This window comes from Netta rufina (genome assembly GCF_964035555.1).
Source record: "Netta rufina genome assembly, chromosome: 14".
NCBI classification, from domain to species: Eukaryota; Metazoa; Chordata; class Aves; order Anseriformes; family Anatidae; genus Netta; species Netta rufina.
Genome location: NC_140137.1, coordinates 19,245,993 through 19,273,410, shown reverse-complemented (window position 1 = coordinate 19,273,410; position 27,418 = coordinate 19,245,993). Strand labels below are relative to the sequence as shown.

Genomic DNA, 27,418 nt, shown 5'->3' with positions numbered 1-27,418 from the left:
GAGTAAATGTACTATTTAATGGGAAAAGTTAATAAATTATTAAACGGTATTTGTTAAGTTTATGCTTCCTGCAAATCAAAATGCAAGACCTTTGGAAAACAGTACTTTTATAGGTCTGGGTTTAGGGTCATCTCTCATGGTTTCAGCGCGACTGAAGCAGGTGAGTGGAAGTTTGCAGCCCCAGCTTCCATTGTAAGGGCACAGCCGGGCTGTAGGGGACTGCAGGAAGAGGGGTGTGGAGCCCATCTGTGTGAAGATGATGTGCTACGAAGAAAAAAGGCTTTTGTTTTGGTTGATGTTGAGCTGAGCAGCAGCGTGGATGCGAAGGGGGTTGTGATGAGGAAGGGCAGTTGTTTCGAAGGGAGAGGACAAGGAAATGAGTCTGAACTGTCCTTGCCATGCTGTTATGACCACGCTGTACGTTGGTTTCTTTAATGCTGCTGGTGTTTGTGTGTAGATGGCTTTGTCAGATGTGCATTGCTCCACACAGAAGTGTTACTACTGCTGCCCTTTAAAATGTTTCTGCCAAAAAAGAAAAACTTAAGATTGTCAGACAACTACTGATAGCAAAGCAAGTCACTCTGTTTGGGGGCGGCCTCTTCCTGCTTCTGTTTACATTTAGTGCCCATAGTCAGACAAATTGTGTCCATTCATAGGGACAAAAGGAAACACTTGTGCATGTCAGGTTCCATCAGTGGGAGGTAGGACAAGGTAACATAATTGCAGATAGTATCAAGAAGTCATTAATTTAGTTTCTGGTCCACTGTTGGCTCATGAGCAGACATCAGAGATGGCTCACTGTTCTCGCTGCGTATCTGACGTTGCCTGCCATTAAGTCTGAGACCAGCCGTAAGGCTGCCTATGCTCACGTTGTTTTAATGTTTACTTTTAAGTATGATATGTTTGATTTTTTGTGACTTGCCCTTTCTGTTTATCTCTGTATATTCTTATTTTACAGAGTAAAGGCCACCAGTCTGTCAAGAGCCTCACCACTCATCTTTCACTAGATCTCATCCTGATACCTCGTTATAAGGTGCTTTGATTCCATTTTTTTCAATGGGAAAGGTGATTTCTTTGATTACTGTCTTCCAAAGCTCTAGGTTACCTACAAAAAGCCAGTAATTAAAAGCAAACAAAAACAAACAACCCCCCCCTTGGAATTGTTATTTACCAAGCGTGTATATTTACACGAAACCTGTGTAGCTTGGAACAGGCTCAATTTAATCTTTCCTCTTCCAAGCAAAGCTGCCATTGCTAATTGAAGTGAAGCAATTGATGCAGTCTTGTAGAAAAATAGCCTCAGGAAAAGGCATTGCATTTCAAGGAGAAACGCTGCTAACCCAGGGGAGAGCAAAGGGAGGGAGGGACAGGACAACCTGGTCCAGGCCTCTACTGAATCAAACGTTGGTCAGCCAGAGACAGGCTTTTGGGTGCCCTCAGTGAAGTTGCATTAAAAAGTCTTTAATGGATTGATGGATTTTATTTATTTATTTATTTATTTTGGGAAAGTGTCCTTAATAAATAGGAATTTTGCTATCAAATGGATTTGCTCTATGAAGAAATGATTCAGCATACCTGAACCCCATGGGTTTAATTTGCTTTATGAAGTTCCATTTACCCGAGCCGTGCCTTTAACCAGACACTGAGACATCAGTTGTGTCGGAGGCAGATCTTCACAGCCTAATTTTGTTCAAGATGTGTAAAAATTGTGTGTGTAGGGGGGGTGTTAGGAATAATACAAACCATAATGCAGGATATCAGCTTGGAGAAGCAAGGTACCAAAAATGTCACTGGCAGAACATCATTTTGAAAACACTGTGGAAACCTTACAGGAATGTATAGGGTATTTTTATTATTTTCTGTCTATTTGCAGTACAGTGCTGTGTTCTCAGGGCCTCTGCCTCCTCTGCCCCTGTGAAGTGGGAACTTGTAATTGCTTTTACTTTCGGGCAGGATTGTTACCATTTGGCCATATTTTGTAGAGAAGTCGGTAATATTTTAGTGTCAAAACCCCCTTTGGAGTTAGCAGCCCGTTAAAACACTTTAAATCGTTTATTTTTTGCGTGGGCCCGAAGCAGAGCCGCGCTGCGGCCCGTCAGCGTGGGCTGTGTGGGCAGGGCTACAGGTGCTGCTTTCTACTAAACTCCAACACTTGTGCGCGTTTAGTTACATTTTACTTCACATTTATTTTTCCATCCCTGGCCCCGACCCCCTCCCCTCACCCCTGAGGCGCGGGACACCTCTCCCCCCACCCCCCCCAACCCCCCCACCCCCTCCCCTCCGCATGACGCGTGACGTCGCGCGGTCACGTGAGCGGCGGCGGCGCGGGGGCTGCCGGGAGCGCTGGGGCCCGGCTGCGGGAGGAGGCGCGGCCCGGCCGCACGGGCGGAGCGCAGCGGGGCAGGGGCCAGGCAGGGCCCAGCCCGCCCGGGGCCGCCCAGCGCCGCCCGACGTCGCCGGCCCAGCCCCAGCCCGAGCTCCCCTCGCCCTCCTCGCCGCCAGCCCGGCCCCGGCCCCGCCATGGAGCGCCGGGAGCCCCGGGGAGCCGCCAGCACCGCCGCCAGCACCGCCCGCCTGTGAGGCGCCCCCCGCCGCAGGCCTCGGGCCCTGCTCCCCCCCCTTCTCCCTCACCCCTCACCCATCCCGGCCGGGCCCTGCCCTGCCCCCCGGCGGCACCACGACCCGGCCCGGGCCCGGCGGAGCGCCCCGCGGAGGTGAGACCCCGGGGGGGGGCAACCGGGCACCGGGGGGAGGGCGGGGGGGGCGAGGGAGGAGCCCGGCCCCGGCCCGGACCAGGCCCCGGAGGCCCCTTCCCGGCCGCCGCCGCCCCCCCCCCACCCTTGTGGGCCGCGGCCCTACCGGGAGGCCTTGGGCCCGGCCGGTGCCGGGGATGCTGCTGGGGCCGGCGCTGCCCCCTCGGGTTTGGGCCCCGGCAGCCGGCGGCGGGCAGCGCTTTGTTCCTGCCCCCCCCACACACCCACAGGGCGCTGGGACCGGGCTGGGGCCGCTCCAAGGAGGGATGGGGGTGGGGGGGGTGTGCGGGCACAGCCTCCGGGGGTGTTATGGGAAGCACTGGCCCCAGCACGAGCGGTGCTGAGCTGCGGGCGCTGCGTTGGGCAGGCAGGCAGAGAAGTGCTGGGTGCAGGCAGGCACCGCTGCTCGCAGCCGCTGCCTCTTCCAGAGGTGCCTCGCGCCGTGGCTGCCTTTCAGGGGGAAGCTGAGCGCCTGTGGCCGTGCCTCAGCCCCGGCCCCGCTCCCTGTGGTGCCCACAAGCAGCTGGGGCCCTGCTCTGTGAGCACCCCCTCAGCCAAACGCGGCCCCTGACGACTTGAAGTGCTCCCCGTGGTGGCAGCCAGGCCTCCCACTCGGCTCCCCGTGAGCGGGGCAGGCACTTACTCAACGCCGGCAGGCTTTGAAATTAACTTCTCCTGCTCAAGTGTCTGCCTGGGGTTCTCACCTTGCTGCTGGCTCTTCCAGTGCCGGCCTTCTCACGAGAGCGTTGCTGGCTGCTTGCGCTTCTTGAAAACTCCCCAATGCTCCTCTGAAGCGGGGCGCCTGGCAGCCCGGGGCGTTGTTGTGAAATAGGGTCTAGTCAAGTGATTGGAAGGAGTGGCATTTCGTATCTGCTCTAATGAGAGAAACATCATTAAACCCTCCGCACGCTGCTGCGCCTTCTGGCCCAGCAGGGCTTGGTACGAACAGCACCAGTCCTGGAGGGGCCGTGCAGGGCGTTAGATGTGAGTTGTACAGCAGCTCGTGGTGAGAATCGGGGAGTTCTTGCTCGTCGATACCAGGAGAGAAAATTTTGCCACTGGGCATTGTTAGTACCTCGGCTTTCTTGCCGTATCGGGGTCATTTCTGTGCTGTGCAGTGCTTGTGTGGCTTTCTGTGAGGGTGACTTCTCCAGTGCTGAGCAGTGCTCTCAGTTGTCAAAGAACATGGTGGATTTCAGGTCTCGTTTCAAGAGTGGGTTCAGGTCCCTAATATTTTCTTTAAACGTCTTCCCAGTTCTCATTTCTGGCATTTCTCCTCCCTCTCAAACGTTGTGAGAGGGAGACTGAACGCCCCGGGTGGGTTTTTTTCCCAGTTTTGTGCAGGAAGCCACGCAGCAACCCCCCAGAGAAGAGGTGTGTTTTGCATTCTTCTAGCTATAATGATCGCAACTTGATAAAACTTCAGTGAAACGTTCCTTGGGTTTGCAGGTTGCCGTTTTTGTGAGCTGGAATGTGTTTGTGCGTGGTTATTTCCCAACTATTTAATGAAAGGATGCCACGTATTTTTTTTTATCTGCGAACGCGGCTCAGTTTGCATTGTTCAGCCTTTGTAAATAAATACTTGCAGCAGAAATCTGTCCTGACCTCGCAGGCAGCAGATAGTAAGTTGGCAGGCGTGCCTTAGTTCCTCCTTTCTCCCCTGGCTCCCAGCTGCTGGCAGGGATGTTGGGCTGCACTTTGTTTTCCACGCTGGCCGCCCCGGCTGCGGGACGGGGCTGCAGGCACACGGGGACTCGGCCCCCTCCTCCCCCTCGCTTTGTGTGTCACGAGAGTTGCCAGAACTGCTCACAGCTGCGTCAGGTGCCTCTGCTCTTGTGCTTCCTGCTCCTCCTCTTGTTTGGAGAGGTTTTTTGAATCGTTGCTCCTGTTAAGCTTTGCTCCAGATGATGGGAGGCGGCGGTGTTGAGGGCAGGCACAGCAGCGGGTGATCCCTGAGGCTGGCTGCCGAGAGCTGAGGCACGAAGTGAGCAGCTTCCACGGGCAGCTTTTGGGAGCCGTGGGCAGAAAACTGGAAGCTGAAGGAGGCCGCCTTTGTCGGCAGAGCCGTGTTGTAGAACAGGGAGAAAGTTGGTGGGGCAGAGCCCTGCGTGGGGCCTCCCTGTCTGAGGAGGTAGGAACAGAGTCGGGATTTCAGTGGCTGTGAGGTTCCTTCTCTGCTGCAGTAATTGTTGCCAGCCACATAATTTCAGAGCGTTACTCACCTGTGGTTTGTTCTACAGGCACTCTTTTTTGCTCGTGTTGCTGTAGTGTCACAGTTCCCTTCAGCAGGAGTGGAGAAATGAACCCGAGGCCGTCTGTCCCCCCGTGTCGTTCGTTTTCAGTGTCTCTCGTGGAGTTTGTGCCACGGAGGAGCTGATGCTGGTGTCGTCCTCGCTACAGCAGGGAAGCTCCACGCTGTGGGGAGGTGGAGAGGCCGCAGCGTGACAGGGAGCGTTTGGAAGTGGGTCAGGAAGCTTTAAGAAAACACATTTTAGTAGAGCACTGCTAGGGGTAGGCAAAATACCGCTAGCTCTGTTCAAATGAGAAAGTAATGAGTGGGTAGGTGGGATTGGTAAAGGAAAGAGGAAAGGACTTCTCTCGCAGTGACTCTCCTCTTGCGGGACGGATCCTTTCTGCAGCTGCTGCAGATTGACGAGATGACTTTAGCCTTGTGAGATGTTAGGGCTTCTGCCGCTCAGGAAATACAGCTGCAGGGGCTCGTGCTCCTTCCTGCCATAAAGCTTTTCTCTTGAGCTTAGTCAGCCTGCGATGTTAGAGGAGTCCTGTGCTTACGCTTTGTAGTTTCCTCCTGTGGTAACCTGGATTTGTGCTCTCTCTAGCTCTGTAACGTATACCTGCATGGAGCCGTTGCCGTTTCCCACGCCTGGCACTTGTGCTGCTGCTCTCCGAGATGGGAATGTGAGGCTGTGCCTGTGGAGGTGCCTCGCAGAGCACTTAGCCGCGGCGCGGGGCTTCCTTCCCTGGTTTTGTGCCAGCCTCGTACGTGCAGCCCGGAATCCCAGCCTCCCCTCTGGCTGTAACGCCGCTCGCCTCGTGCTCGTGTCTCGCTTGCTGTCTGCCATCTCCCCAGGCTCTCAGATCTCTGCTGCTTTCCAAGTTTCTTCCTCCAGCTTTGTGTTCCAGATCTCCCTCTTCCCTAACGCAGCGAGCTCTGTTTTCTTCCCAAGCGCCTTGTGGTTCTTCAAGTTGTCGTGGCTCTTGTTCTCACTTGAGTCGTTAATTGTTCTTGCTGATGAACGTAAAACCCGGTTTATGAACTGGCAGCAGCACCAGGTACCAACAGGAGAAAAAAACCACCTCATTGTGCCGGGTGCTGCACAGACACTGAATAAGGGAAGTTCTTGCCCTGAAGTCCTGAACTCATTTTCTTCTCTTGACAGCTCATTAGGAACAGTTTGCCCGCACGGCTCTGCTGAGGGCTGTGCTGAGGCACCGTCCCCAGCCCCAGCAGCACCTCCCGGGCAGCTCCTGAGCCCCGTTTGTTGCCAGCTGTTGCTGAAGTTCAGTTTTCATTTATAGTTACTGATAATAGACAGTTCCTGATAACTTGAATGCGGTGCTTGTCCATGATTTATAATTACAAGTTTAGTTAAGAGTCAGTTTTACTAACATCACGGGCCTGTGCTGATCACGTTGCTCAGGACAGTTTCCTTCCCCACCCCTCACTGCTGGCAGCTCTCTGCAACCTAAGAGCAATCTCTTGCTATTTCCACTACCACGATGGGGGGCAGAAAGGCCAGACTTAGACAACCAGCTGGAACAGTGCTGCTCTTAAACGTTAGTGCTGTGTTCCTTTTCCCATAAAGGGCCGATGTTTCCCCCACTGTCTGCAGTTCCCAAAAGTGGCTTTCAAATGGGTGTCCTTTGGGCTGGGCTTGAAACTTCCCTCTGCTGTTGGGTTTGGCTTTTCAGCGGAGGGCCGGGAGGCAGCTCCGAGCTGTGGGTGCCCCCCTGAAGCTCTCGGGGCTGGGCAATGTCAGAGGCCGTGCGTTACACCGAAGCAGATCACAGGCTTTGTGCTTTCAAAGCTTTTACTCTATATGGCGCTGAAAGGAGCAGGCACCCAGGTCCTGGTGCACTGCAGCCATGTGGGCTCCTGGCAGCAGCCGTAAACGCTCGGTATCTCGCTGTAATTTGTCTGTACATCGTTGGGCGTTGTTTGGTGTGTGAGTGGTGGTGGCCACCACCAGCCTTGCGATGGGTGAGCCCTTCTGGCACCCTGTCACAGCAAGCCCTGCGCGCTCCTTTCCTTGGCAGCCTGCTCCCACAGCAGCCCCTGCCCTCCCTCCTCGCCCCAGCACCCACTGCTGGTCCCCTGCTCCTGCTGCCCTGCCTTCCCCGGGACCCCCCTGGGGGATTTCCCATCTTCAGGACCCTTGGGAAGCAGCAGGGATGTGCTGTGGGGCGTCCCGTGGTGCTGTGCTGCTCCTCTTCCTCTCAGCCACATCTCGCAGCGCTCGCTTTGCTCCTCAGATGAGGCTTTCCAGGGCATGGCAGTGTGTTTAATTTTTAGAAGCAAGCGCTGGGAACGCGGTGTTTCTACCCAGCGACCAGGTAAAAAGCACCCTTCGGGCAGGAGGAATTGTTGAAACTTGCTCAGATTCTAAAGTTCTGTGGTCTGTAAAATTCTGCTCAGGTTCTAGAGCTCAGATTCTAAACTTCCACCCTGGTAAGAGTCAAATTGCTGCCTGTCAGATGCTTCCCGTGCTGGCTTTGGCTCTCAAACCTGCCCGCTTTGGTGCTGAGCGCTGACTCTGCTCCTGCCGTCCCAGCGAGGTGCAGCAGGTGCACACCAATCTTCGACATTTTAACCCAAATCTGCTCCAGAACACTGAAGCTGCTTCCCCGCTCCTCGCCACCCATCCTGAGCTTCCCGTAAAGCTCAACAGCTGATAAAACCCGGGGAGCACCTGGGTACGGTCACACACACCTCTGGGTTTGTTTCTGTCTTTAATTTAATTTCCAGGGACGTTAAAGAGCTTTCAGTGCTGGAAGTGCTTAAATGGCTCTGATCGGGCTTTGATGTGCACAAATCATTAAAGCAAGTGGGATGAGGAGATAAGAGCCCGCTTCACTCGGGATAGTTTGGGTAGGAGCAGCTAACAGTGTTTTGCTATGGGGGAGGGCAGAATCCAACCCCAAAAAGCCACCTCAGAGCAGTTTCTGTGTAACACTGAGTGTGTTCGTGGGCAGAGGAGTGTAAACCATCGTTTTCTGAAAAAAACCCAAACCCAACTGATTATCTCATTTACCAGGCCTCCGCTTCTATTAGCGTAATCACTTTCTTATTTAACGATAATTTAAAAATTGCGTGGTCAAAGTCCAGCTGTGAGAAATGGTGCCCGTGTTGGTTACCACGGGGCTCCCAGGGTGTCACACAGGGAGCAGGGCTGGGGGCCCTGCAGGAGGAGCGCCTGGCAGTGCCCGGCAGCCAGCGGGACGTGTTTCGGTGTAAATAAAAATAGCAGCTCGATGGAAGCTGCCCTGCTTGAGAAAGCTTTGATTTTACAAAGGCAGCTTTATTCTCCTGACCTCGGGGCCTCCGAGCATGAAGATCGGACAGGACGAGATACGGCGGGTAAGGTTTTTGCTGTCCTACATCTTTTTTTTTGGTGCGCTGGGTGGTCCCGCGTGGGGAAAGGCTTCTGACGGTTCTGTTTGCGTGGAGCCAGTTCTTGGTGTACGTGTGGGTGGGGGGAGGCCCGGCGGTGGTACCTTTTTTTTCTCTTGGTTGCTTTTTTGGAGATTTACAGCGGGACCTTCGCGTGGAGCTGTGGCTGCTGTGCCAGGGGCTGGCCCCGCCGTGCTGAGCGGGGAGGTGTTGGCCTCGCACCGAAACCTTCCTCTGGCCCGGGGAAAGCTGTGAGCCTGCAGAAGGCTGCAGTGAAAAGGTTTTCCTGGAGCAATGATTACTTCTGCTGAAAGATCTGCACCAATTATATTTAATGAGGGGGAAAGAGAAGCGAGGAGTTTGTGCTGGGACACATCCCGAGCCAGTGAGTAGCAGAAACCTCGTACCAGGAGGGGCTTGAGCAAGCAGGCTTCAGCTTCAAGTTGTTCGTTGCTTGTAAGCTCCTAAAAGAGGACTTTCTGGCTTCGTTTTTCTCTGATTTCCTCTGATTAGTTTTGTGGTTTAAGAAGTCAGTTGCATCTCTTATGGCCACACGGGGCATGACCCACACCGAGTGGGCATTGCAGGGTGCTCTCACGGCACCCTCAGCACCCCCTAGCTGGCTCCAGGCACTCGCATGGCCTTGGTTATGTGGAGGGATGTTAGAGTGCTTTCACTGACTGAAAAGCTAAAGGTGGGTGAAATGAGAACATTTTAATTTCGGTTTCTCATCAAGAGAACTACAAAACTTGAGCCTTGTGGCTGGCGTAAGGGGGTGAGCTCGCACCAAGAGTGGACACAGCGCGTGGCGCATTTAACGTGTTACACAACGAATAGTTCAAGAACTATGGTGTGTAAGTAAATAACTCGCACATTAAAGATTGCTCTTAGCTTGCACCGTGCTGCTTTGGAGTGGGAAATGGAATTGGGTTAATTCCCAGGCACAGTGACAGGTCTGCCTTCTGGGCCAGGCGCCCGCGCAGGACGGAGCTGCTCAGGGGAGCTGCTTTGCCCGCCGCATCCTTGGGCGCTTCTGAAAGGGGCAGCGGCCGTCCTGCCGTGTTCCTGCAGCACCTGGAAGCTTGTCTGTCTGTCTGTCTGCCTGTCCGTCTGTCTGTCAGCTGGAGCATCATCGTGTGGAAGCTCCGTAACGAGTGAACGCAGCTGAAGGCCCCGCACGGGCTGTTGCAGTGAGGGTTTGGAAATTCAACTGAATTTTGGCGTGAGTGTTGCAAGGCTGCTTGTGTCTTCCCTTTATTTTGTACTAGAAAAAGTTTAACTTCTTTTTCTGGCGGCAAGATCCATCCGGTCTCCCTGCTGTGAAATCACGCGTGCTGTTCTGCTCGCCTGGGGTGCCCTTTGCCAGCTCCTTTATCCACAGCTGAACGCGCCGCGAGCGGCCGCTCACAAGCAGCTGGCACACGCCTGGCCTGTGCCACCTGCAAAGTGAAGTTCTGAGGCCGGGTAGGACAAAATCATCCAGGTATCTTCTGCCACCCGTCTCTGCACGACACAAAGTGTCTTTGTCCCATTGAATTTGGTGGTTCTCTCAATGACGTGCTCACAGGGGTTGTGAAATACCCGGGGCGTTCAGCGGGCTGGACACACGGTTAGAACTTTCCGTCCGTGTTGACGGTAGCTCTGGTCCCTTCCTGTTGGCTTCAGTTTTTTTGTTCTTTGGCTGTAAATCTCAGCTGTTCTCCGGTGGGTTTTACCAAAGTTCAGCCAGCAACCTCTCTCATCATCTTGGGAAGCCCAAAGTGGCCCAGGAGCTCCCTAACGGCTGGCGGCGGCCGTTGGCGCCCAGCTGGGCTGTCCCGGTGCGTGCCGACACCTCAGCTCAGGTGACTGCTGGTGCTTCTCCACACCCTGTTCGGTTGTGCTCTCAGGAATTCACCTGGTTGTGCCCTGTGACCCCGCAGCACGCCCCGAGGGGCTCTGCCCACGTTTCTGCAGGGTGTTGGGTCTGACGTGGGGAAGTTGCGTGGCACCGGGGGTGAGAAACGCGGGCAGTCATGCTCTTTCCTCTTTATTTTTATTAAAGAAGTTGCTTATTCCCACTCTCTCATGCTGTTATAGCTGCTCTAGAGGCTGGGGAGCGTTCAGGCTCATCCACGTTCCCAAATAACCCTGTCCCCCAGGGTTTGTTTTGACCCCACACAGCTCGGGGGCCGGCAGGGCCGTGCTGCAGCCCCGGTGCCTCCTGCCTGCCCCTGGTGCCGTGCTCGAAGCAGCGAGGAGAGGAGCAGGGGTGTTGGTGGGTGTACGGCCGTGTGCCCGGCTGCTGGGGCAGTTACAGAGCCCCCCCTGGTTTATTCAGCGCCTGAATTTACGGTCTGAGAACCCGATGTGTGTGAGCCTGGTGTGCAGCACGGGGCTTGGGCCTTGGCTGCGATGAGAGGCTGGAGATAAATGCGTAGTGAGGAAGCAGCCAGGTGAGCTTTCAGCAGGGCTGGAGGAAGCGGCAGCTAAACCTGGGCACCGTGTGATAAACTTCTCTCCTGCTTGGTCTGCAGCTGAGGACGGGAACCTTCAGGCAAACGTGAGTTTTCCCTTTTGTCCTTCAGGTGGGGCTTCGTGAGAACACTCGGTATTGTTTCAGGGCCTGGTCGGGGTGTATTTATCACGGGATTTCTGCAAAGCCAGTCCCTTCTGAGGCATAATGCTGCAGAGTTCGTAACGCTCCCGTGTAATGAGGCCTTGAAGACAGTAAATTAACGTGAGGAAGTCAGAACTATAATAGGCAGATTAACGCCGGCTGTCTGAAGAACTATTGCTTAATAAAATTTAAACGCCAATTGTCTCGGCTTCAAAGCTGGAGCAGGAGAACATGCAGGCACAGGAATCTGGGTAGCGAGTCTGCACGATTAAAGTGGCTGCTGGGAGCAGCATCGCGGTGCGCTTCGTGGAGCCTGTGCGGGCAGGAAGGAGCACACGGGGAAGCTCCGCGCTGCTCCAGCACCTCACCCTGCAGCGTGGGTCAGAAAGGGATGGTTTTGGTGGATCCCAGCCTCATATTGCAGTCTGGTTATCCCCCTTCCCTCTGGGGTCAGTAGGGTTCCCCTGGCTGGGCCATTCCTCCACGGGGTCGGTGCCTTCGTGCTCCCGGTTGTGTTGTGGCTCTGTTTTTTCTGCTTGAAGCCATTTCTCTGCTGTTCCCATCCCCGGGGAGAGCCGGGCACGCTGCTGCATTGCCTGGGTTTCCCTCTGTAGGGACAGCACAAAGGGGCTGGTGCTGCAGGCCTGGGAGCACTCCCCTGGCTGGGAAGAAAAAGGAAGCCGGGAACTTTGTTTCAGAGGGCCGGGCAGCTGATGTCTTCCTGCCCCTAAGTGGTTAGCGAAAAGAAAAACAAAACCGATAGCTTCAGGTCTGTGTTTTTCTTTCGTTTCTCTCCAGAGGACGCAGGGAGGATTTCTTCCAACAGCTCTTGAGCTGCCAGCCTCGCACAAGAGCCTGGCTGTGCGGCGCGGTTCCTTGCAGAACCAAGAGCGAGCTGCAATCATTGCTTTATTTTTAGAGCTTGCCCTTGGTAGTGACACAAAATAAAACCGAGGGCTGGGTAAGGTTAATCCAGGGAAGGAGAGGTGAGGGGGTCTGGGCGCTTTCACTACCCTGTAATGCTGTTGCACAAAGTAACTGTGATGGTTTAAAGGAGGGTGGTGTGGGGTCTGTTAACCCTTGAGTAAATAACAGCACATTCTTCTTGGTCAGAATCGGTTTAAAGCTATTTTAGCAGTATGTTTAGGAAAAGGACTTCAGACTTGTTTTAGACAAGCTGAAACGCAGCTGCAGAAGTTCCAAGTGTCCTCCTTAATTTGGGTTGTAAAATTCAGTTTCTGGGAGCTGCGTTTACCTTAATTAAAACAGAAGCCTTGTGTCTGTGTGCTGGGTCTTGGTGTGGTGAACGCTGTGCCCAGCTCTCACTCAGCTCCTCTCATAAAATGGGTCTTACGTGAGCGTGCAGAGCCTCGTCAGTCCCACTGCAAGGCCAGGGGCCCAAGGGAGGAATCCAGCCGATGAAATTAAAGAGCTGGAGCTTTGGGGGGGTTCTGCAGCCGCAGGGCTGGCCGGGAAGGGGAAGGGCCCCGTGGCAAACACCGAGCTCTTCCCTCTGGTGGCTCTCATCAAACATTAACCTCGCCTAGGGCAACTTTTTTTTGTTTTGTTTTTAAAAGCTCTGCCACCCTTACGGTGCGTACAGAGGTGGTGTTCTCCAGCTGTGCGTTAGCAGCTCGCTGGGGAGTGTGCAGAGGGAATGCCCCACGTGAAGGACAGGGTGGAATTTCTGGGGAAATCTGGGTTTTGTATTAGTTTTATACTGCCAGTATCTGTACCAGATGACCAACAGAAGAGATTTCCTAATGAAACCTTGGAAGAAGGGATATCTGCTAGAAACAGGGTTGTATTTTCAAGAAACAACACACCCAAACCCTTGGCTTTCCCCAAAACACCCAGGTGAGGTGATGGCTCACCCTTTCTCGTGCTCAGGACACATCAGCGCCGCTGCAGTGTGAGCGTGCCTCGCCTCGGGCTGACTGATGCCGAGTTAGAATTGCCGAGCACTTCTGGCAGAGCCACCCTCTCCTCTCGGGGAGCAGGTAACGCCTGCAGCCGGAGCCATCCCAAACCAAACGCCCTCCCGAGGCAGAGCCTCGAGGGGAACTCCATCCGTGGGGTTGGAGGCGAGAGGGAGAGGAGGAAAGTGGGACGCTGCGCTCTTCTGAAAGCTTTTTATTTTATTTATTTATTGACACGTGACTATTATTTAAATTCTCTGTAAACTCCTTTTTGGTTTTGCTGCTTATTTCAGTGTCACAAAGCCGTACGAAGCCAACCTGGATGCCTGTGTTACTGCTGCTGTATTTGCAGCACCGTGATTATCCTTAAACTTACCTGGAGCTTGGACAATTTTGTGCAAAGCTCTATTGGTTCTGTAAGCAATGTTTCAGTTTTTCTGCACTTTTATTTTTCTTTACCATAAACCAGAAAGCTCTAAATCACTTTTATTTGGGAAGCTTTCAGTCGTTAGTGGCCACACCAGAGCGCGTTGCTGCTTTGTGCCTCGGCGTGCTTCGTTTTGCTGCTGTGGGGCAGGGTTTGGTGGCTGGGCTTGGTTTTGTTTGTGACTTCTTTCTTTACCAACTCTTCTGTGAGTGCATTTGGATTAAACTGTCAGAGTAGCACTTGGGAACTGTGTGTGTGTGTGTGCAGATACCTCATTCCTTATATACTGCTCCTTCCTAGGGGCAGCATTTCCAGCCTGGGGTGTGAGCCGGGTGTGCCCTGCCCAGCTGCTGGGGCCTGCGTGCTGCGTTTCCCCCACAGCCCCTTTATCATTCACGGCCAAATGCTGTCAAACAACGCTGGTGTTTCCTCGCAGCCAGCTAGCCCGTGCTGCCTGAGCCACCTGTGGGATCTCTCCTGCTTCTCAAAGCAATTCAGACAGAAAGAGGCCCTTGAGGTAGATGAGGCTGTCTCAGAGGGGTCAGGGTGCTGCGAACACACTCTGAGGATCCACTGAGGCCTGGCTGTCTCCCTTAGCCTGGCTCAGCTCCTCCGAGGGGTTCTCCGGGGGCCCTAAAGCTGGACAAGACACAAGCATCTGAAAAGTTCCTCCTGCAATTGCCTTTGCTGCTAGCAGTCCGGGTTGAGCAGGCACACCTTGTCTCGTGCTCGGTGCTGTGCACGGGGTGCGTGTGGCTGGGAAGCTGTCGGACACGCCGAGCTCAGAGCCCGCCGCGCCAACCAGCACCGGCTTCATTTATTTGCATGTTTAATGCCCGTGTGATTTTAATAGCGTAGTACACGCTGTTGGTGCTTAAAATATCCCCGCAGAGATGCAGAAGAGTAGATAAAGAAGTCTCGTTTGAATGCGATCCAAATGATCAATTCCACTCCCTTCCTTCCCCAGCAAAACAAAAAGAAAACCCCAACGCGCTCCCTGTACGGCCACAGTGAGTGCCTGTGGGGACATTTGCCACTTGCTGTGTACTGCAGAGGGGTAGGGAGGAGTGGCAAAAAGTGCCCTGAGCTGCTTTGATATTTCCAAAGCCTGATTTTGCATTGACCTGGCGCACAGAGCCAGCCTGCCTGCTTCGCTCCGAGGGGTGGCTGCCTTCGGGTCCCTTCTGTGCAGCAGCGTTGTACCAAGTGCCAGACCTTGACTTCCCCAGCCCAACGAGCTGCGGTACGTTCGTACAGCTCTGGGAGGGCGCTCAGCTCTCTGAAAGCCAGTGAAGAGCTTTATGTTAAAATTTACCCCCCTGTTTGTAAAATGTAGGTGTGAAATTGAAAATCGGCCTCACCTGATCAGTATAGTTAAATCTGGTGTTTGTTTCTGTTTAAATCCTGCACGTAGAAGAAATCTGAAGAAGAACAAGCTTCCTAGACCTCCATCCTTCAGAAGGAATTTGCGTTTTGCCGTGCATGGGCAAGTGCTGAGGCAGTTTGCTGGCGGCAGTGCCCCGAGGCCTGCGGTGTGCTCCCACCTCCAGGAGTTGGGCTGAGTTTAGCATAATGGGAGGAAAAATAATTTTCACACCTGTGTTAAAAACAGTCATATCCACAGGCTTGGTATCAGCACTGAGCTGGATTATGCTAATGCTTTTACCTTGTTTACAACACAAATATTCCAGGGAAGTGCAACAGATCCAGTGCCTGGAAAAGCACTGAGTGTGTAAGCTCAGGCTGGGGGTTCTGGCTGCGGCGTCCCTGTAGGTTTTATTGCAGCAGAGCAGCAGGCAGAATGCAGCCAAATGAGTAAGAAATTGCCATGAAAGGCTAAAATGTTATTAAGGTGAAAAGAATAATGTTAAACAGACAACCGAGTGATAGGTAGAAGGCTTCCTAGGATGGGCTAGCTGCTTTTACACAGCTTTCAAATCAGTGCTGTAGCAAACTTTGTTGTTTCTAGACAGCTTCCTATTATTTTTAACAGTGACTTTCAAAGTAGATGACTTCTTCATTTTAGACTGCAGCTTATTTATGTGGAAGAATAGGCATTTCTTCTCTGGAAGCACCAACTGTGCTTTTGGCACACCAGTAGGGTGCTTTTATAGCTCTCTTAACATAAAGAATTACGCTCACAAAACCGGGGAGACCTCATCGGTCATCTGATTTTGTTGATTCCTGTGGGTCCCGATGCTTTATGAAGCGCAAAGCTGACAGTATTTTCTCGCTGTGTTGCTACAACTTGGCGTATTGCTGTTAACTCAAACAGCAAGAGCAAACCTCCAAGGAGGATGGGCAGGAGGGGAGCTTGCCAGCTTTCTAGTCTGCATTTTTGCAGTAGGCACAGATCGTGTGGCCTAGGGCAGAAGTGCAGCACTGACAGAACTTCACGGAAATGACTGCTTTGGCTAGAAAGGCCTTTTAGGAGGGAGGGAGGAAGGTAGGCCTGGAAACAACATCAAAGCTGGAGGTCAGAGGATGTCGGGGAATGCCCAGAAAGGTGCCTTGGGGCAGAGCTGAAAGCAAACCACAGCCCGATTCAGGCACTGAACGGGGGCGGGGGAAGAGAAGGGAATTGCAGAACACTTGGGGGATGTTGAGGAGAAAGGGAATTGTAGGAATGACTGGGAGAGGACGGGGTGGGCTGGAACAGCTAAATGCTTCAAACAGGTGCAATAGTTAGAAACAGTTATTTGCCTGAGGACTTTGTGCTTTTTTTCATTTTACTTTTAGTTTTCCTGCATAAACTCTCCCAGTTAGGCACAGAAGGTAGCTGTAAATTGTGGGTTACAGCTGTTCTAAATGCAAGGTTCTTTAAACTGGACAAAAACATCTCTTCAGTTGTGAGGAGCTGCTGTCAGCAGCGGGTTCTTAACTGAGCTCTCTCGTTTGGCAGAACGGGTACTGGGGGCTCACTGCGCCTGCCTTCCTCCTTCCTCATTTCCTTCTGTGATCAGGAAATTATGTTTTTTTTGTAGCAACATGAACCGTGAAGACCGGAATGTGCTGCGTATGAAAGAAAGGGAAAGGCGAAATCAAGAAATTCAACAGGGTGAAGAAGCCTTTCCACCTAACTCTCCTCTCTTTGCGGAACCGTACAAAGTTGTGAGTTTATGCCATTTTCACAAACTCATTTTTTTGTGGCAGTTCTGTGCAATTATTATTAGAGGACTAAGACCTCTATTGGCTGTCTAGATTTTAACAGCAGCTTTGGTTTTTTTAGAAGATAAATATTGATTGGGCATCAGTAAAAGTAACAAAGTTCATTCGGATTTCTTTTGTAAGCTGTAGAAATAAGTGTAAAGTATTGCGGAGTGTTTTGTTCCTTTTCCTTACCTTCTATGCCAGTAGGGACTTTGTCATTATTTTCTAAAAAATAAAATAAAATTAAAGATCAAAGATTTTGAAATTGAAAACAAAAGCCTTCTAGTTTTCAAATACAAAAATGACTCAGTGCTGCCTAAGCACATCTTTTCTGTGTGCTCTAGGGGGTTAAATTACTGCTTGAAAAGTAAACCTGGGACTAGGAAACCTTGGCAAAACGATCGGGGTGCTAGCCACGATCCTAGCCTTGAAATGTAGATCAGCTGCACTAGTTGTCAAGTCAATTCACTGAAAGCGAAGTTGTGACTCTTAACACTGAATTTTGCATTTTTTCTAATGATTTTCACAGACCAGCAAAGAAGACAAATTGTCTAGTCGCATTCAGAGCATGCTCGGTAATTATGACGAAATGGAGGATCTTCTAGGAGATCGATCGCAACAGAAGCTCGTTGGAATTCCCAAACCAACCGTACCATCAGCAACAGATGAGAAATCAAACCAAAGTTTCTTTGGTGACCAGAGACATAATACTAGTTCACATCAGAGTAGCAAATGGACTCCTGTAGGACCAGCACCTAGCACTTCCTCGCAATCTCAGAAACGGTCCTCGGGTTTACAGAGCGGGCACAGCAGTCAGCGCGGCAGTGGCAATAACACTAGCAGTAGTGGCCAGAGGCATGACCGTGACTCATACAGTAGCAGCAGCAGCCGCAAAAAAAGCCAGCATGGATCAGAACACTCCAAATCCCGTTCTTCCAGCCCTGGAAAACCACCTGCTGTTTCTTCGTTGAGCTCCAGCCATTCGAGATCTCATGGAGGCGATCATCACAGCAAAGAACATCAACGGTCAAAATCTCCCCGGGATCCAGATGCCAACTGGGACTCTCCCTCCCGCGTACCCTCATTTTCAAGTGGACAACACTCTAATCAGTCTTTTCCACCCTCACTAATGTCCAAGTCCAATTCAATGTTACAGAAACCCACTGCCTATGTAAGGCCGATGGATGGGCAGGAATCCATGGAACCAAAGTTATCTTCTGAACACTACAGTAGCCAGACTCACAGCAGCAGTGTGAATGAGCTGAAGCCCAGCAGCAAAGCACATCTAACCAAGCTGAAAATACCTTCTCAACCACTCGATGTAAGTTCCTACCTATTTACTGGGTTCTTAAATGATAGTCCCTTCGGGCTGGGATTTTCCAGCTTCTTTAAAATCCCAATCTACGTAACTAAGATGCAGTTTATAGTAAATGCTGTTTTTTTGTTAAATAAAACATCTCTCCTGGTGAAGACCTGTATTTTAAATGGAAAACATGAAATTTTTCCATGTGGATACTGTGATTTTCATTAAACAGAGCCTATGAGACAGTCTGAGAAAGGCTTAGCTAACCCAGACAGGCTAATTTTCCTGGAGTACTTCTGAAGTCAAAAGTCAGTAAAATAGTAGGATATTCACAAGTCTTTTGACAAGCCTGTATCCATATATTGTCTTTGCTGGGAGCTGTGTTGCCTTAGTCAGGTGATGCTATCTGAGCATATCAGGTTTTGTTTTGGAGCCTGTAGTAATTTCTAGGTGTGATTATTATACCTTCACCTAAGGAACATCAGCTAACCCCAAAGCACACCAAAGTGAAAAAGGTTCAGAACTTTGCTCAGGTATGCTGAATACAGAATACTATTGGACTAACAACTTTTAATAGTTTAATAATCCTGGAATTGGTAAGGCACAGACCTTGACTACAGCTCACTTGCAAGGAGAGGGCCTTTCTTAATAACAAAATGGCCGTGCATTTCATATGAACTCTTTAAGTGCCAGTAGCAAGAAAAAAAACGTTTGTTCCTGGGATTTCAATAAATAGCAGATTAAGATTCAGGAAACAGATAAGGAAAGTCGAAAAATTATTTCCACCTTCTGAAAGACTTGACACGCTGGTGTTAATGCAGTGAGATGTGTAGTCATTCTGCTTTCTTCCTGTTGCAGCGTCCCAAATGCAGTAGATTCATAGTTTCATAATTATTGCTGTTTCTAGTTTCGTGCTGTGCTCTGTTTTACTTTGTAAAGCAGTTTGTCATTACTGTGTATTCATTGTCATGCATTTGAGTTCAGATATTATGCAGTGGCTTCTTCCAGGGAAAGATTGAAAGCCATGATTCTTTTTTCCCCTCTTTCCAGAAGTTTTTAATATCCCCGACTGCCTAAGATCACTTTTAACCGTCAAGTGAAAAGTAAGAGATTATTGTGGCAGTTTTATAGATCCGGTGTATTTGCTTTTCATAACTGGATGTGACTCATCCCATAAAAATTTGAAGCTATCTGATATTAGAATTAATATTGTTGAAAAGAATTAATGAGGTCTGTTTGTATCTATATAGACTCTGTATGAATTATGATAAGGATTGAAGTTTATTCTTAACTGCTTCAAACTCCTGGGATCTTTTAAAGAAAATCTGCTCTAGGAGATGTTAATCTTGAGTTTTGATTTGTAGGCATCAGCATCTGGCGATGTGAGCTGTGTGGATGAAATTCTAAAAGTAAGTTCTCTGCTTTTTTTTCATAAGTTATTTGTTGAAGATACAAAACATTACTAAGGAGGTGGAAAATACTCTCCAGTTGATTAGTTCCTTTTAAATTGGCTTGACTGCAAGTTGTTACAGGAGGGCTCTTCAAATAATCCTCTGAAGCGGGTAGACTGGGGAAAACTGGAGGCAGAGCTGTGCGTGAGCTGGGCACTGTGCACTGCAGGGTGCACACATCATCTCCTGGATAGCCTCATGGCATTCCTTTCCTTCTAGCCCCATCCCCGCTAATCTAACCAGAATTTAGCCATTTCTTCCACCTAAATACAGTCATTACCTTCCAATACCTTTTTAGAGTATAATTATTTGTAGCTACCCAACAGCAGACCCTTCCCTTCTCCTCTGCCTGCATTATTTTCTCAAGCCTTTTTACCCCTCACGTGACCTCCTGTTCATATGTCTGCTGTCACAAAGGTATCATTGCCCCATGAGCATTTCCATAGCGTATTTCCTCTGACCTTCAGTACTCCATGGTCCTTGGAGATGCTCTGAATGAATACAAGATGCTTTCTTTCCAGCTTCAGGTATTGATTTTCACCTCTTTTTCCTCAAATTTTATAGATTTCCCTTCCCAGGATTTTTCTTTCTACCCCTTTATCTTACATGTGCTCTTCACAGGCTGAAGTGATCAGACGCTGGCTTCTACTTCAGTTTATGTTCAGGCCAACCAGTTTTATTGATTTGTTCCTTTCTGCTTGTTTTGTTGGCATGTCTATTTATTTTCATGAGTAGCAATTTAAGATTTAGGTTTATGTGCAAAATCTTCGTTACACATTTGGGGAATTAAGATTTGAATATAAAGCTCATTGAAGCGTGAACAATGAACTGAAAATTGAGAGGTTTACCATTTGAATCAGGATTTTAACTTGAAATCTTTGCTCTGCTTTTGTTTTGTTAATAGCTTGTCTTTTTTGTTTTGGTACAGGAGATGTCCCATTCTTGGCCTCCTCCACTGACTGCTATTCATACTCCGTGCAAAACTGAACCGTCAAAATTTCCTTTTCCAACAAAGGTCAGTGCTGTAGTCAAATACCGAATGCAGTTTAAAAAAGTAGCTCCTATTAAAGATTAGGATTTTGAAACTCTTTTAAATTCAATTCTGTATTCTGTGTTTGTTTCAGTGCTGTGCAACTCTTTATCTTGCTTCACAATAACATTGTCGTTCTTATGAAAAATGTCATTGTTTATCCTCTGGTTTACATGCATAAAGCACTCTTCAATGTCTGCGAAGACATGTATAAGCTTTCATTTTTATATTAAATTCTTTTTCATAAATTCAAACCTTCTTCAGGGTACTCCTGAAGCTTTAAAACGCCACTGAGCCTTTTCCCTGTTAGGGAAATACTTTGCAGCACTTTGTGCAGAAGCAAGCATTGTTTACCTCGTCAAGCAAGCAGTGGAGACTGACTGATAAATGTTAAGAAATTCAAACATATTTTTCTGCATAAACTGATTTTTCCTCATAATTTTGAAGTCCAGTTGTAGTTCTGTTAGATCTTACATTTCCAATTACAAAGGAAAAAAAGTTTTTAAATGAGACCTTTTGCTCAAGAAGTTTTGAGATTACTTGCCCAGAAATATGCCTTATTAGCTTACCATGTACTTAATAACTACTGAAGCATTTAAATTATTAATTGGAAAGAGAAATCAGTTGCTTTTTGCTGCTGCTGACAGCATAGGGCATGTTGCCAAGAGACCTGCTTGAGCCGACACCTCTGAGGAAGGAGCTTGCATTCTCCTACCTTTTCGCTCTTGGCTGTTTGCTCCTTTCCCCTCGGGCTGGCTCTTGCACTCCCAGCTGCAGTGCTTTAAGGCAAATTGGCAGAAGTGATTGTTTGCCTTGAACTGCAGCTCTGTAATCTGAAGTGTCTTGGAAGCTGTAGGTAGGCAGGGTAGATAGTTTGGGGAGCAACTTCAGCAAGTACAGTTCAGCTTACGATAGCTGACTCGTTCAGGACTTCGTACCTATTGATTAGCAGAAAAAGATTTAAGGTAAGAATACAATGTTTCTCAAGGCTCAACATACATCTGAAACAGGTTGAGGTACTCTGTTCCTAGTTTGGCATAATTTCGGATTGCAGAAATTATGCTGGTCATCTTTTAAAAGTTACCTTAATAATTATGAAGACTACACCTTTTCGGACCAGGCTGGTATGCTAGAGGACCAGTTGCTGCTATCAGTTTCCTGCTTGATCCAAATTACTCCCCAAAACAGTTCAGTGAAATGTTTTAAGATTTTTTCCCTGAGATTTCTAAATGAAATCTGTCTAAACAGATTGTCTTGTTCCATGAATGCTTGAACATCAACTTTCTAGCCCCGTTTCTCTTAACATGAAGATGTTTTGGAGTTTGCATGTGTTTGAAAATCCAAGTAAAGGAGCTTTAATACATGAAACAAGCACAATGGATTACTCTTTCTAACAATCTAGTTGGAAAAGAAGTGTGTTCTCCTTTTGACTAGTTGGTCATAAGAAAATGTTTTCTTGTGAGCACCTGTAATAGTTTCCTCAGTGTGGGCACAAGGTTTAATCTAGGTGATTTACCCAGATGAGCACTGAATGAGTACAGTTTTCCAAAAGGCTCTAGCTATAGCTCACGATTATTTCTTGGTCAAAAGTTCCAGCCTCTGTAAGTGCACATCCACAAACTCCCACAGACTGAAAGGTTAAACAGTTCTGTTTCTCCTACTGGCTAGATGTCTTGGAGCTACAGACAGTCCTGTTGTCATCACCCTGTTCTGTCGTGTTTTTGTCTCCGTGCATCTCTTTGACTCAGTGTGGGGAGAAAGAAGCTGTGCAGAGATCTGTAGGCCTTTGCCATGTCCAGAGAAAGTACGTAAGGTTGCACAGCCTTGTTGATGCTTGAACAAAAAAGGGTGGTTGTGTGTTTGGTGTTTTCTTCTTCTTTTGAATCTATCAACCTGGATTGTGTTTCTTCACCCAGTTTGCAAAAAAAAATTCCATTTATGGCTGCTCTGACTCTTTCGACTTTTTGCCAGCTTTTTTATTTTGTGGCTGCACATCTTAACCATGGAACTTTGTCAAATTCTCTCTCCATATCCAAAGTCTGTAATTTCCTCTGCCTTCTCCCCTCTGTCATTCTTGGCAGCAGGATCTTCGCAGAATTCCAGCAAGCCAGTGAGCCGTAGGCTTGTGCTGCCTGGACCCAGAGCAGAACTCAGAAAACAAAACAAAGCAGTGATTTACTTTAATCAAGCAGTGCTGCTCTAGAAAAGCTCGTTCTCTTTAATACTCTATTTATTTACAAGTGATATGCTGCAGTATTTCACAGCGTTCCTTTTGTGTGCAGAAGCCTGGCATGTTTTGCCTGCGCACATAAAATAGGGCTTCTTTTAGTGGACCGGTTGGTTTTATTTGTGAGGCTGTTGGGATAAGATCACTTCTATGTGCGGATAGTGAGTAGGTTGCAGGGACTCTAACCACTGACTGGGGCCTGTCTGCATTATTATAAATATACCTAATATCAGAAAGTCTTTGAATCAGAAGATAAAACTTCATGAAAATAGGTCAGGGAAAGTTTTATGGATACTATGAAAAGAAACTGATTCCTGACTCTTGGTAAAAACGTTATCTGGTGACCTAACACTCTGTAATTTTATCCTATGTAAGTTGTTTTTTGTTTGTTTTTTAAAGCCATGGGCTCACTGTCAAAATCTCCAAAGCAGGAAGTACTGGTGTGTTTGTAAAATATATTCAAAAATCCAGCTGTTTGTTAGAGGGTGGGAGCTTTTCATCTCAAAGCAAGCATCCTTGCCAGGTTTTGTGCCTGCGTGCCCGTGCGGTGACCTGGAGACATCCCTGGAGAGGTGGGTTCTGTCTCCAGCCTTGTTCAGTGCCTGCCCCGTGCTGAAGTGACCGTAATGGCCAGTGGGCAGGTGTGTCGATCCTTTCTCAAACAGAAACTTTCTTCTGAGAAATAAAAATGAAAACCTGAGTTTTCAGACATTACATGGGAACGGGTCCCATTCCCCACAGGCTGCTCACAGCCCGATTCGGTACCCCACTGCTGTTCCCAGCAGCTACCAGGTGGTTTTTCTCACTGCAGTTCTTGTGGCAAACTACAAGCAGCAATTTTATTTCCTGTTAAGTGTCGTCACTGCCTAACCTCAGTGGTATTCTGTGAAAGAGGTTTCCTTCCTTTAAGATATTTTTAATTCCTTTTTGAAGTAGACCTTTAGAAGATAGTGCCATAGGTAACCTCATGGCTGAAAGTGTATATTCTTATTTATTTATTAATTTCTGAGTTTCTTAAAGAAATAATGTATTCAAAGACAAAATAGGTGGTGAGGTGTTTGGAAAAAGTTGTGTGTTTAAGCATAACTCCTCGTTAAAGTGCACTTAACTGAAATATTGCACTGTGCCTTAGAAATAGGAAGTTGACTGACGCGAGCAGTTAGGGGTTTCTGCAGAATTTGTGCTACGTATACTGGTGAGAATGGTGCCAGTTCCTCGTCTTGTGCTCACCCCAGCACAGATGCTCTGTATCTGTAGATGTGGTATTTTGATTACAATATGGTCTTTACTTCTTTTTTGACTTGAGTTTTATCAGTCCTGTCTAAGTTAACGGTAGGCAAAGGAAATTGGGGAATCACGCTTGCACTCTGTGAACTTGTGTCAAAGATAAAAATCTGTTTTTGTTTTGAAGGAGGTAGAGCTTTGCTTTCTGTTGAAGTCACAACACTTTTTTCCAGCCTTGTCTTCTCTTTTCACTTTGGGTATAGTTAAATTTTATTTATATTGTCCCTTTCTTTCATTCGGTTTCTTTCATTAGAGGCGTTTGGAACACCTGAAAATGAAGTCTCCTGGGAAGGTGTGGTTTTGAGAGAAGTGTTGCAGTCTGTTCTTCTAGACCACTGACAAAAAACTTGTCCAAGACAGTATTTCAACTGCTTCCACTTTTGAAATAAAGTTGAAGGAAGTTAGAGTTAATCTAAGCACGCCTTGTTGCATAAAGCTTTTGTTACGTTTGGAAATCGCGCATACAGCCACTCAGCACACCAGTGAGCTGGCTGTTAGGGAAGACTGGTTCGTAGCTATACCAAAACCCCTGCAATTCAGTGTTGTAAAATGTGTGCGTGTGACTTCATGAATTATCTCAATTTTTTCAGCTTTCATGCTTAAAGTCAGCGTTTGTCCTCGTTTTAAAATGAGGTCAGGAGGGTCCTGGTTTGAAATGGCGAACTGGTTTAGACATTTTTCGGTAACTCGGTGCTCTGCATATTTGTTTATTGAAACAATATGTTAGTGTTTGAAAAGTTTGATAATGTACTTTCGGGAGACAGAATTGTTTTTTTGGAATGGGAATAGCAAAGATCACAGCAGTGCTAAAATCTGCAGGGCTGCATCTTTCAAGGCTGGACTTGTAGGTAACACGTCTGTTACGTCTCAAGGCAGGTAATATCGCTGTTCATTGGCTTTGGTACAAGTGAATTGCCTGATTACATGCGGATTTGGCTGTTTATCGGGACGGGGGTGGGGGCGAGGAAGGGAAATGATCTGTTTGTCAGCTGTGCCTGCCTGCGTTTCCCCAGGAACTCGTGCAGAGTGTTCTGAGACGAGGAGTTGGACGCAGCGCTTGTGCAGGGCTCTTCAGATTTCAAGTTTCATTGTCTCATGTGCTCTTCTGTAGCTGGGACTTTTTCATTACTGTGAGCTTTAGTATGCTCATTAATTGTTCATTGAGTGTTAGTATGCTCATGGCTTGTCCACCAAGATGCTGTATGTGTCTGAAAAAGAGAAGAGAAGAATTTGAGTGAAAATATGTAAAGCTAACAGCAAGGCTTTCCCCACTGTATAAGAAAAATAAAAACATACCAAACTGCTCATCTTCATGCTAAACAAACAAAGAGATAGGATTTATGGAAGTTACACAGAGATTGAGTTTCAGATACCAAGAGGTACAGCACAAGGCCCTTAAAACCTGGCACGTAGGGATGGCCGAGCTCCAGACGAGGAACATGAAGTGCTCTTTCCATGTTCTTGCTGTTCCACTAGGGTTGGTGAAAGGAGTTTGGGCCCAGATAAAGAATCACTCTTTGCTTTGTTGTTGTTGTGTGTGTTTTTTGGTGGAGGAGTGGTTTTGTTTTGTTTTTTTAAAGATGAGGTGCCATCCTTTAAAGTCAAAGAATAGCTGGATGATGGCGTGGTTTTTGGTATGTTAAAATTCCCTTTGAAAAAACTCCTGTGATCTTTTTATTCCCTTAGGAGTCCCAACAGTCCAGTTTTGGCACTGGAGAACAGAGTAAGTATATTAAACTTCCTTTAATACGTGTAATGTTTTTGTTGTGATTCAGTATTTTTAGTATCCTCCTAAGATGTTAGGCTTTTTAAAGAGACTTTTCCAGACTGGTCATAGCATGGAGTCTAGGTTAAGATTTTCTGTACTTTCTCAAATGTTGACTTACGAAATAGCATTTGATTTTCTTCCTAGTTTCTTGTTGAGAACTAGAAAGCCAGTAACAGCCTTGCAACTCTGTTGTATCTGCTGGGGAAAAAAAAAAAAAAAAAAAAAAAAGAACCATCTTTAATTTGTCATATTATTTAATTCTTGAAAAGGTGTCTTTTTGGTTGATCTGAATGAAAATAGCTGAGTACTAAAAACAAAACACCCTCAGATAAAACCTCTGGATGTAATAGAAACTAACAGATTGCATAAGTTCATGTTTTAGTAGAAAAAGCACATTACGTTTTCCCCTTTGCTATGTTCATTTTCACTTTTTGAACATAAAATCAGAAGAAAAAAAAACCAATCAAGAATTCTTATAGCAATAGACTTAATAATCTTGAATTCATGTCCCAAAATATATGTCTGTTTTTTAGACAAAAGCAGCTTTTATTCCTCTTGAATTATATCTTTAATTTAATATTACTGAAATAAGTAATTTAACCAGGTAACATACATGTACCTAGAAAAATTGAATTAGATTGGTGCTGTTGTCTTCCAGAAGTCTTTCCACTTCCTGTTGAAGTGATTAAACAGATTAAGTAGTAAAAGCATAATGGGTTATTCTTAGGTATTCACAAGCAGCTTAATCTAAACACCTAATACAGTGGGGGAATTAAGGAAACAAAACGTAATTCCCTGATGCCAACAAATAGACGTGCGTTCCGGGAGCAACTGATCTCTCTGTATGTGAATGGAGAGGCTGGATAAATAAAAACATAGATCTGGTTTTCAACTCCTGTTTGAGTTTTCTGGGAAACTTTTAACATTCTTGTTCCTGTTGCACTATGCTTAGCAATATACCAGAATTAAAGAAAAGGGAAGAATAGAACCCCAAGCTGAAAAGCAGATTATATCAGTATGTATTTTGACTGTAAGAGTTGGTTTGAGTGAGTGTTTTTTGGGTGTTTGAAGGTTGCTTATCCACTAAAAAGCTGCGCAGGGATGCTGAAAAGTCAGGAACTTGACAGGTTGACCTGTATCCCGTACCCAGCACATGGAAGGCAATACTTTAACCTTGATAGAAGCAAAACATTTTTTCACACCATCAAAACCAAATTAAGCACGTATCGGTTTCAACAGCGAGGTTTTAAATAACTTTCAAGATTTTCTCGGTTAAATTAGTTGTTTTACTTGGTGTTTTGTCTCTGCATCCGCTCACTCGGTTGGTCTCTGGGAGACTGTACCTGGTGTCTGCTGGTTCTTCCTTTCTGCCGTTCGCTCAGCCCTTCTGGGTTTGTTTATCCAGGACTGTTTACTTCTGGCAATCTTGGAGTGACTATTTTCCTGTCTGAGTTTAAAACTATGCACTTTTTTCTTCTAGAACGATATAATCCTTCATCAAAAACATCCAATGGTCATCAGTCCAAATCGTAAGTAGCTGTTGAGAAAACATTTCTCAAATAACTGTCAAATTTTAAGAAATTGGGGAAAATAGCTGTTTTGTTACGTGACCGTGTCGGTTCTTGCACAGACTCTTTAGCATACTTGTGCTAGGCTGGCAGAAAACAGGGATCGTTTCCTGTAAGCCCTTTTCAGGGCCAGTAGAGCAAACACGGTGTATCGGTATGGGTAAAAAACACACTGTGCATGCTTTCCTTTCCCCTGCTTTTGTCAGCTATCAGGATAGGTGTGAAGGAGTTTGGACCTAGGAACTGGCTTGTGAACTGGCAGCATATAAGAACAGGCAGGATGGGACAGGACGTACCAAACGTGTGC

General features: G+C 47.8%; 1 protein-coding gene across 1 annotated transcript in view; it reads left to right on the top strand.

The window, feature by feature from the left end:
• Positions 1–2,350: 2,350 nt before the first annotated feature.
• Positions 2,351–27,418, top strand: part of AFF4 (ALF transcription elongation factor 4) — a 44,901-nt gene continuing 19,833 nt past the window's right edge. Inside the window, exons 1-7 of the mRNA XM_084295363.1 lie at positions 2,351–2,714; positions 16,315–16,441; positions 17,010–17,801; positions 19,148–19,192; positions 20,163–20,249; positions 25,462–25,498; positions 27,024–27,072. Coding sequence (XP_084151489.1) covers positions 16,319–16,441; positions 17,010–17,801; positions 19,148–19,192; positions 20,163–20,249; positions 25,462–25,498; positions 27,024–27,072 — 1,133 coding nt within the window. The 5' untranslated portion in view covers positions 2,351–2,714; positions 16,315–16,318. The remainder of the gene's footprint in view (positions 2,715–16,314; positions 16,442–17,009; positions 17,802–19,147; positions 19,193–20,162; positions 20,250–25,461; positions 25,499–27,023; positions 27,073–27,418) is intronic.